The 10000-nt window shown below is 51.5% G+C and overlaps 2 protein-coding genes across 4 annotated transcripts in view; both read right to left on the bottom strand.

Moving 5' to 3' along the window:
• Positions 1-5121, bottom strand: part of cpe (carboxypeptidase E) — a 16614-nt gene extending 11493 nt beyond the window's left edge. The window contains exon 1 of the mRNA XM_063008850.1: positions 4670-5121. Within this exon, the coding sequence (XP_062864920.1) occupies positions 4670-4904 (235 nt within the window). The 5' untranslated portion in view covers positions 4905-5121. The remainder of the gene's footprint in view (positions 1-4669) is intronic.
• A 2996-nt stretch (positions 5122-8117) lies between these two features.
• msmo1 (methylsterol monooxygenase 1) overlaps positions 8118-10000 on the bottom strand; it is an 8064-nt gene continuing 6181 nt past the window's right edge. For all 3 annotated transcript variants that reach the window (XM_063008921.1, XM_063008922.1, XM_063008923.1), the window contains one exon: positions 8118-8408. In XM_063008921.1, coding sequence (XP_062864991.1) covers positions 8219-8408 — 190 coding nt within the window. In that variant the 3' untranslated portion in view covers positions 8118-8218. The remainder of the gene's footprint in view (positions 8409-10000) is intronic.

Genomic DNA, 10000 nt, shown 5'->3' with positions numbered 1-10000 from the left:
CCCTGATCTACACCCTATCCCAGTCCCCTGATCTACACCCTATCCCAGTCCCCTGATCTACACCCTATCCCAGTCCCCTGATCTACACCCTATGCCAGTCCCCTGATCTACACCCTATCCCAGTCCCCTGACTCGCCCATACTGCATCCCACTCTTTGAAAAATAAATCTCAGGAGAGGGAGCTGGAGCGAAACCCAACATCTGGCAACCGCATTACCACACGAAACCCCCCCCCCCCCACGTACAGCTACGATACACGACCAAAAGTATACGGACAGCTGTTCCTTTCCCGGCACGGACCCCCGACCGGGAGCTTGTCGGACATCCGGTTTAAAAGACCGAACATCTGCGGGAATTTGAGACCCACAAATCCCCACAGGCGCGCTCCAAACTCTCGCGGAAAGACATAAATGCTTATCGATTTGATTGATCCGAGCGTGTCCACATACTTTTGACCACAGGGGGGGAAAAATCGAGTGTAGAACGCGACGCCGATGACCCGGTTGCTATGGCAACTGCAGAACCCTAGAAGCGCAAACGCCGTCCTTCTTCGTTCCGTACGATATTGCCAAAAGTATGTGGACGCCGAACCTCCGTGAGGTTCCGGTCTCCTGAACTAAGCGACGAGCTCAATCGGGCCGAGCGTTTGGGAGTCCGTTTGGGACGGATCGGAGCGCCGACTGCGAGGCAGGCTCTATGTACTGTGTGTGGAGGGTCACGCTATGCTCTACGGATTCCTCCACCACTCGTCACGCCGCCTTCACCGGACACTAGGAGTCGCCGCGAAGCCACGAAGCCCTCCGTGGCTCGGGCGTGGCCGGCTAGCGTGGCCGCCGCGATACGTGAACGATATCTAGCTAAACGCTAACAGCGTTAGCTAATAGCGGCGCATTTTGACCGCGGATTCGTCGTCCTTATTCCATTTCTAGCGGAGGAGCAGATGCTGCAGATCCGTTTGATTTATTATTAACGAGCGCTCGCCAACAGGAAGACACCTCACCCTCTACACACACACACACACACACACACACACACACACACACACCCTACCCGCCCCGCCCGCTTCGGCAAACACACACACACACACACACACACACACACACACACACACACACACACCGGCAGCTTTAAGACTCTGAAACACCCAGATGGAAAGTTCCAGGTTCCTGAATCATATTGTTTAGTTCTATTCATGACCATGACCCATTTACCCCGGTCAGGGTCTCAGGGGGTCCACGGTTCAAAACCTGGATCCCAACACCACCCTGTCAATAAAACCTTCGTAGGAGCGGAGACTGTTAGAGCTGCCAGGCATACCCTGGGGTCTCCGAACAGCTCATGATCAGGCGTCCAGATACTTTTGATCCCGAGGTGCCAGATGGCGCGTGCGTGTGCGCGGCTCATCGCGCTAAGCCGATCTATCGCCACGGCAACAGGCTATTTATGCTGCGCCTCAGCCGCGGATGATCGGGTCGCCGGCGCGGATCTGGGACGGAAGGATCCCAAAAGTATGTGGACAACAGTTTGGGGAAGGACCGTCCCTGTTCTAGACGTTCGGTGTGACAGGAGCGACCCCGAACACACAGCTGTGGGATGAATCGGAACGCCGACCCAAAATGTCCCTTCCCTCCCCAGAGGAGTAGGGACTGTTCTAGTCGTACGGCCGAAAGTATCTGGACGCCCGATCACGAGCTGTCTGGAGACCCCAGGACATGCCCGGCAGCTCTAACAGTCTCCGCTCCTTCCTTAGGGCTTTCGGGTACAAACGTTTTATTGACAGGGTGGTGTTGGGATCCAGGTTTTAAACCGTGGACCCCCTGAGACCCTGACCGGGGTAAATCGCTCGGAATATAGGAGAATGACACGAACGCCACATTTACGTTTACGCTCACGTTTCTGGAACAGGCGTCCGCATATTTGTGGCCGATTCGACCGAACAGGCATAAATCCCCACAGACACACTACAAACTCCGCCCGCTTTGTGAGCACGGGGTTAGACTAAAGAGTGTAACAGACTCCACCCACTTTGCAGACTCCACCCACTTTGCAGACTCCACCCACTTTGCAGACTTCACCCACTTTGAAGACTCCACCCACTGTAGACTAAAAAGCGTAACAAACTCCGCCCACTTTGGAGACTCCACCCATTTTGCAGACTCCACCCCACTTTGTGAGCAGACTAAAAAGTGTAACCGACTCCGCCCACTTTACAGACCCCGCCCACTTTGAAGACTCCACCCACTGTAGACTAAAAAGCGTAACAAACTCCGCTCACTTTGGAGACTCCACCCATTTTGCAGACTCCACCCACTTTGTGAGCACGGGGTTAGACTAAAAAGTGTAACCGACTCCACCCACTTTGCAGACTCCACCCACTTTGCAGACTCCACCCACTTTGCAGACTTCACCCACTTTGTGAGCACGGGGTTAGACTAAAAAGTGTAACCGACTCCGCCCACTTTACAGACCCCGCCCACTTTGAAGACTCCACCCACTGTAGACTAAAAAGCGTAACAAACTCCGCCCACTTTGGAGACTCCACCCATTTTGCAGACTCCACCCCACTTTGTGAGCAGACTAAAAAGTGTAACCGACTCCGCCCACTTTACAGACCCCCGCCCACTTTGAAGACTCCACCCACTGTAGACTAAAAAGCGTAACAAACTCCGCCCACTTTGGAGACTCCACCCATTTTGCAGACTCCACCCCACTTTGTGAGCAGACTAAAAAGTGTAACAGACCCCGCCCACTTTGCAGACTCCGCCCACTTGTTGAGTGCAGGGTTTGACTTCCCCACAGACACACTACAAAGTCTTGTAGCTGTAATTTAATACCGTTCGTTTTTTATAAAGGGACGTCCGGCAAGCTGGGCGTCAGGCGTCCGAATACTTTCGACCACACGGCGTTCGCGGGGCACCTGGCGTAAACAAAACCCCCCTTTTTTTTACGGGTTAATCTGGCAGGAACTGGAGCCCTCGCTTCGAGGCGGCGGGAGGGGGGAAGGGAGCGGCGGTCTGAGATGGGAGGAAACCCACTCGGGACCCAGAGCACACGCGCCGCCGCGGGGAGCCGCGGGTTGCCATGGGCGACGGGCGGGGGCGGCGAGTGGAAACTCATCTGGTAGCAATAAAACACACACACACACACACACACACACACACACACACACACACACCGAGCTGTACGGTTACGTCACACCTCAAATCAGAGCTGCAGATCCAAGTGTAAATAAGAGGATACACAGTAAACCTGGCAACCCTCACCCACCCTCATTGTTCACCCAGCAGTTTAGGGAAGGCCCTGACTTCAGCCACACCGAACAGGAACATCAGCGCAACCCAACAGGACACAAATCCCCACAGACATACTCCGAAAGAGACGTCCAGCAAGCAGACACCGGGAGAACATGCCAAACTTCTTACTGGAGGGAGTTTGGCATGTTCCCCCCCAGTGCCTGCTCGGGTTTCACAAGGTCGGTAACGTTAAAAAAGCCTGGACCCTGGAGCTGGAACCTTTATTTAATACCTAGAGATAAGCCACACAGACACTGGGAGAACATGCCAAATTTCTTATAGCCCGCCTGGAAGGAGTTTGGCATGTTCCCCCTATGGTCTGCTCGGGTTTCGCAAAGGTCAGTAACCTTAAAAAATCGAGTTGAATCTTCCATCTGGACCCTGGAGCTGAAACCTTCATTTAGTACCTAGAGATAAGCCACGCAGACACCGGGAGAACATGCCAAATTCCTTGCAGCCCGCCTGGGACGAGTTTGGCATGTTCTCCCCCGTGCCCGCTCGGGTTCCGCAAGGTCGGTAACGTAGAAAAAAAAAACTAGAACCGTGAGCTGGAGCCTTCCTTTAGTACCTCGACACCCCCCCCCCCCCCCCAACGCAGAACCAGGGAGAACATGCCAAATTCCTTACAGCCCGCCTGGAGGGGGTTTGGCATGTTCTCACAGGGTCAGTGACATTAAGAATCGAGCTGAATCGTCCGTTCAGAACCTGAAGCTGGAACCTACCTAGAGATAAGCCGCACAGACACCGGGAGAACGTGCCAAACTCTGTGCATCCCGCCTGGGGGGGGGGGGGTTTGGCATGTTCTCCCCGGTGCCTGTTTATGCCCTCTTTTCTCTCTTCCTTCTCCAGAGACCCTGACCGGGCCAGATTTGCGGGGTCGATGGAGATTGAAGTATTCTGAAGGCCGTCGGTGCCCCGTTCAATAGCGCAACTCCATCCTGGTCAGGGTCGCGGTGCAACGAGGGACTCATCACCGAGTGTGTGTGTGTGGACGCCCAGCCGGGCCGCTGGAGGTTCGAACCCTGGACTTCCGAGTTGGACTAGAATCGCCGCGACGAACAATGACGTCACGAACCAATCCGATGCTGGACGCTGTGACGTCACTAAACCACCAGACGTCATTCTTTTGAACGCCGTAAATATCGGGACATTGTGGCGTCCTGTTATTGCCGCACGATTCTGGGTGTGTGTGTGTGTGTGTGTGTGTGTGTGTGTGTGTGTGTGATGTTTTCCACCCCACCCCCCACGATACAGGCACAGTGACGTCATCGATCCACATTAAATATACATCAAGCTCAGCGGTTCCTTTGATCCTTTATAAAAATAAAATAAAACACCCGAAGCGTACTGAAATAACCTTGGTGACGGGTACTGACCAGGGTCGTGGACGCCCGGGTTGTCGCTCATCTCCAGCACCAGCAGCTCGCGGCCCTCGAAGCTCTGCCCCACCGTGTAGATGCGCGCGATGGCCGGGCACTGCAGCCACACCGACACCAGGGCTTTGCGCATCTCCTCGTAGCGGTGGTACTCGAACGAAATACCGCCGTCGGTCGGAGCCGCGGCGGCCAGCGCAGCCGCCACCGCGACCAGGATCACCAGCAGCGCCTTCATGTCCTCTCGGTAGTCGGTGCGTCTCTAGCTCCGGGTTCCTCTCCGGGTTCCTCTCGGTCGGTCGGTGTGGAGACGCGGAGCCGCAAGAAGCCTTTTGACGCGGGGATGACGCGTGCGCGTTCACGCCGCCCCGCAGTTACCTGTTTATCCTGCCAGCGGACGCGCGCTCCCGATGCGGCGTCGCGCACACGGAGGGAAACGGGAGCGCGCTCACAGAGGGCGGGGCTTCGGAGAGCAGATAAGCAGCAGGGGGGGAGGGGGAGCGCCTTCACTCACTCAGAAATGATCGGTGTCGCGGTGGATCCGGTGCCGTCCCTGCACTTACACTCTTGTTCACTTACACACACACACACACTTTTACGACCGCTGAGAGAAGGGAGAACATACTAAACTCCTGCTCCTTTCCATGAACCATGGTGATCAGAGGTTAGGATTGAACCCGGATGCTCTGTGGCTGGCAACCCACTTTCATTCAGGATGACGTGACAGTTTGTGCCCCTCCCACAGACCTTGACCAGAGACCACTGTTCCATATAAGTCTTAATAGGTGCAGTCAGTGTACAAACCCAGTCTGTGGGGATTTGTGCCTGTTTGAGGTTCGGGGTATCCTGGTCAGGGTCACGGTGCGCGATGAGGTAACACATCCCACCCCCCCTCAGCCAATCGTGTGTGTGTGTGAGTGTGTGTGAGTGTGTGTGTGTGTGTGTGTGTGTGAGTGTGTGTGTGTGTGTGTGTGTGTGTGTGAGTGTGTGTGTGTGTGTGTGTGTGTGTGTGTGAGTGTGTGTGTGTGTGTGTGTGTGTGTGTGAGTGTGTGTGTGTGTGTGTGTGTGTGTGTGTGTGTGTGTGTGTGTGTGTGAGTGTGTGTGTGTGTGTGTGTGTGAGTGTGTGTGTGTGTGTGTGTGTGTGTGTGAGTGTGTGTGTGTGTGTGTGTGTGTGAGTGTGTGTGTGGACGCCCGACCGGCTGACGGCTCCGCTGGGGGTCCAAACCCCGGACCCCCGAGTAATACTTGAGCTGATGCCAACGTAAAAAAAATCGAGCCGAACCTTCCATCTGGAGCCTTCCTTTAGAAAACGCGAGGAGAACATGCCAAATTCCTTACAGTAGGTCTGGGAGGAGTTTGGCATGTTCCCCCTAGTGCCTGTTTGGGTTTTGCTGAGGTTGGTGACGACATAAAAAAAATAAATAAAACCTGGAACCCGGAGCTGGAACCTGTCTTTAGTACCCACGCAGACCGTCTGGAGGGAGTTTGGCATGTTCTCACAAAACCAGTGACGTTACCAGATCGAGCCGAATCTTTCGTCTAGATCCTGGAGCTGGAAACCTTTCCTTTAGTACAGTGGTGTTCAAAAAAATAGCAGTGATTTTAAAAAAGTGAATAAAGCACAAAATCATTAAATTAACTTTTATTTCCATAAATGCAAACGCACTGAAAATACTCCACTTTCAATTCTAAATCAAAACATTATTAAAATTTAGCCAGTTTGTATTAATCCTTCACAGAAAGTTAAGAAAAATGAATATTAGGCTGTTTAAAAAAATAGCAGTGCAGCATTTTTCATTAAAAACTCAAAAAATGTATCTATAACATGAAAAAAAATGTTTGAGGTTTCACTTTACTTTAAATGACTGAACTAATATTTAATATAACGATTGTTTCTAAGATCTGTGTTGCATGGAGTCGACCAACTTCTGGCACCTCTGCACAGGTATTCCAGTCCAGGATGATTAGACGACGTTCCACAGTTCTTCTGCAATTTTGGGTTTTGCCTCAAAAAAACACGTTTCAGACGTCAGAACACAAGTTCTCTCTGGGATTGAGGTCAGGGGATTGTGCTGGTCACTCTATTACCTCAATCTTGTTTGTCTGTAACCAAGATGTTTTGGGTCATTGTCATGTTGAAACACCCATTTTAAGCACATTTCTTCTTCCACATGGGGCAACATGATCTCCTCAAGTATTCTGATATATTTCAACTGATCCATGATCCCTCGTATGTGATAAACAGACGTAACACCACGGTATGAGAAACATCCCCATATCATCATTCTGTACCACCGTGCTTTACTGTCTTCACAGTGTACTGCAAACGTTGAGCCATTTCTCTTTGGACCAGTCGATGTGTTCTTTGGCAAATTTGAACCCATTCAGGACGTCTTTTTCTTAACAACGGGACTTTGCAGGAGTTCTTGCTGGTAAATCGGCTTCATTTAATCATCTTCTGTACTCACTGGTAACTTCAGATGTTCCTTGATCTTTCTGGAGGTGATCACTGGCCGTTCTGGCTATTCTTTGATCCATTCGAACAGTAGTTCCACGCTTCCTTCTGCGTCTTTCAGGTTTTGGTTTTCACTTCAAGGCATTTGAGATCATTTTAGCTGAGCAGCCGATAATCTATATATACTGACTATAATGTCTGGAACAACTCATTTTACCCAGTATTTCAGAAGGAAATGTGCTATGACCAACATGTGCAACATTTGCCCCCCTCCTACCTTAAATAAGGGCCAAAATTGACACCCGTTCTTCTGCAGAATGAATTAATTCACCGACTGAACTCCTCACTGCTATTATTTTGAACAATCCCCTTTCAATCAATGCTTCGATTACTCAGAATGAGCGGCATGCACGTCCTAATTGTTGGGTTTGTTTTGTTTTCGTTACTCTACTACACTTTCAAGTACATTATTTGCTATGTAGAAAAATCACTTCTACTAAAAACAGTGATTTATCAGGTTCATGGTGTTGGACCGCTATTATTTTGAACACCACTGTACATAGAGAAAAGACGAGGAGAACATGCCAAATTCCTTACAGCCCGGCCTGAGGGAGTTTGGCGTGTTCTCCCTAGTGCCTGCTCGGGGCTTCGCGAGGGTCGGCGACGCCACCAGATCGAGCCGAATCTTCTTCCATCCGGAACCTTTCCTGTAGCACCTAGAGAAACCCCCGAAGGAGAACATGCCAAACTCCTCACAGCCCGCCCCCTGGGAGGAGTTTGGCGTGTTCTCTCCCGTGCCTGCTCGGGCTGAATCCTCCATCTGGAACCTTCCTTTGGTAAAAAAAAAAAACACGAGGAGAACATGCCAAACTCCTTACCGAGGGTCTTGGAGGAGTTTGGCGTGTTCCCCCTTATGATCGTGGCTGTGAAGTACGGTGGCGGGAGAGTCAATTCACACGAATCAATGAATCAATGAACGAATCGAATCATCCGATGTAAAGAAAATCCAAAGTGCTTTTATTTATGTGTGTGTGTGTGTGTGTGAGGCACACTACGCTATAACGCAGGTACAGTCTGTGGTTTGTTGTTTCTGGTGGTCACTGCTCTTTCCTGGACGTCTGTCTGACCCTGAAGCTGTGGAACTGGGCGTCGGTGCTGAACAGTCGGTCCCACCAGGTGAAGGTGGAGCCGTAGTTCCCCACGAAGTTCATGTGGTGGAAGTCGTGGAAGCGCGTGCCGGCGTAGAACGGGACGAGGTGGAGCGGGTTGAACGGGACGTCGTAGCCGCTGCGGAGAAGACGGCAGGCGTTAAAAAAAAAAACCTGATTTCAACATGACAGTAGGTGGATTGGCTGATTTTTGCTGCATGTTTTGGCTCATGGTGTTTTTTTTGTGTGTGTGTAAACGGCGCCCACTAGCGGCCGCGTATAATCACTGCACACCCACCCCTCACCTAGTCAATCATGAGTGTGTGTGTGTGTGGACGGCTCCGCTGAGGGTCCGAACCCGAGGCTAAACGCGAGGAGAACATGCCAAACTCCCTACAGAAGGCCTTGGAGGGAGTTTGGCATGTTCTCCCTAGTGCCTGTTCGGGTTGTTCGTCGAGATCGGTGACATAAAAAAAAAAACTAAACCTGGAACCCGTCGTTAGTACCTAGAGGAAACGCGAGGAGAACATGCCAAACTCCTTACAGAAAGCCTTTGGGTGGAGTTTGGCATGTTCTCCCCCTAGTGCCTGTTCGGGTTGTTCGCCGAGGTCGGCGACATTGAAAACAAACAAAAAAAAACCCTGGAACCCGTCTGTAGTACCTAGAGAAAACGCGAGGAGAACATGCCAAACTCCCTACAGAAGGCCTTGGAGGGAGATTGGCATGTTCTCCCTAGTGCCTGTTCGGGTTGTTCGCCGAGGTCGGCGACATAAAAAAAAAAAACTAAACCTGGAACCCGTCTTTAGTACCTAGAGGAAACGCGAGGAGAACATGCCAAACTCCTTACAGAAAGCCTTTGGGTGGAGTTTGGCATGTTCTCCCCCTAGTGCCTGTTCGGGTTGTTCGCCGAGGTCGGCGACATTGAAAACAAACAAAAAAAAACCCTGGAACCCGTCTGTAGTACCTAGAGAAAACGCGAGGAGAACATGCCAAACTCCCTACAGAAGGCCTTGGAGGGAGATTGGCATGTTCTCCCTAGTGCCTGTTCGGGTTGTTCGCCGAGGTCGGCGACATAAAAAAAAAAAACTAAACCTGGAACCCGTCTTTAGTACCTAGAGGAAACGCGAGGAGAACATGCCAAACTCCTTACAGAAAGCCTTTGGGTGGAGTTTGGCATGTTCTCCCCCTAGTGCCTGTTCGGGTTGTTCGCCGAGGTCGGCGACATTGAAAACAAACAAAAAAAAACCCTGGAACCCGTCTGTAGTACCTAGAGAAAACGCGAGGAGAACATGCCAAACTCCCTACAGAAGGCCTTGGAGGGAGATTGGCATGTTCTCCCTAGTGCCTGTTCGGGTTGTTCGCCGAGGTCGGCGACATAAAAAAAAAAAACTAAACCTGGAACCCGTCTTTAGTACCTAGAGGAAACGCGAGGAGAACATGCCAAACTCCTTACAGAAAGCCTTTGGGTGGAGTTTGGCATGTTCTCCCCCTAGTGCCTGTTCGGGTTGTTCGCCGAGGTCGGCGACATTGAAAACAAACAAAAAAAAAACCCTGGAACCTGTCTGTAGTACCTAGAGAAAACGCGAGGAGAACATACCAAACTCCATACAGAAGGCCTTGGAGGGAGTTTGGCATGTTCTCCCCCAGTGCCTGTTCGGGTTGTTCGCCGAGGTCGGCGACATAAAAAAAAAAACTCAACCTGGAACCCTTCGTTAGTACCTAGAGAAAGCG

The sequence above is a fragment of the Trichomycterus rosablanca genome, chromosome 14 (genome assembly GCF_030014385.1).
Source record: "Trichomycterus rosablanca isolate fTriRos1 chromosome 14, fTriRos1.hap1, whole genome shotgun sequence".
In the NCBI taxonomy this organism is placed as follows: Eukaryota; Metazoa; Chordata; class Actinopteri; order Siluriformes; family Trichomycteridae; genus Trichomycterus; species Trichomycterus rosablanca.
This window is presented reverse-complemented; position numbering and strand designations above follow the sequence as displayed.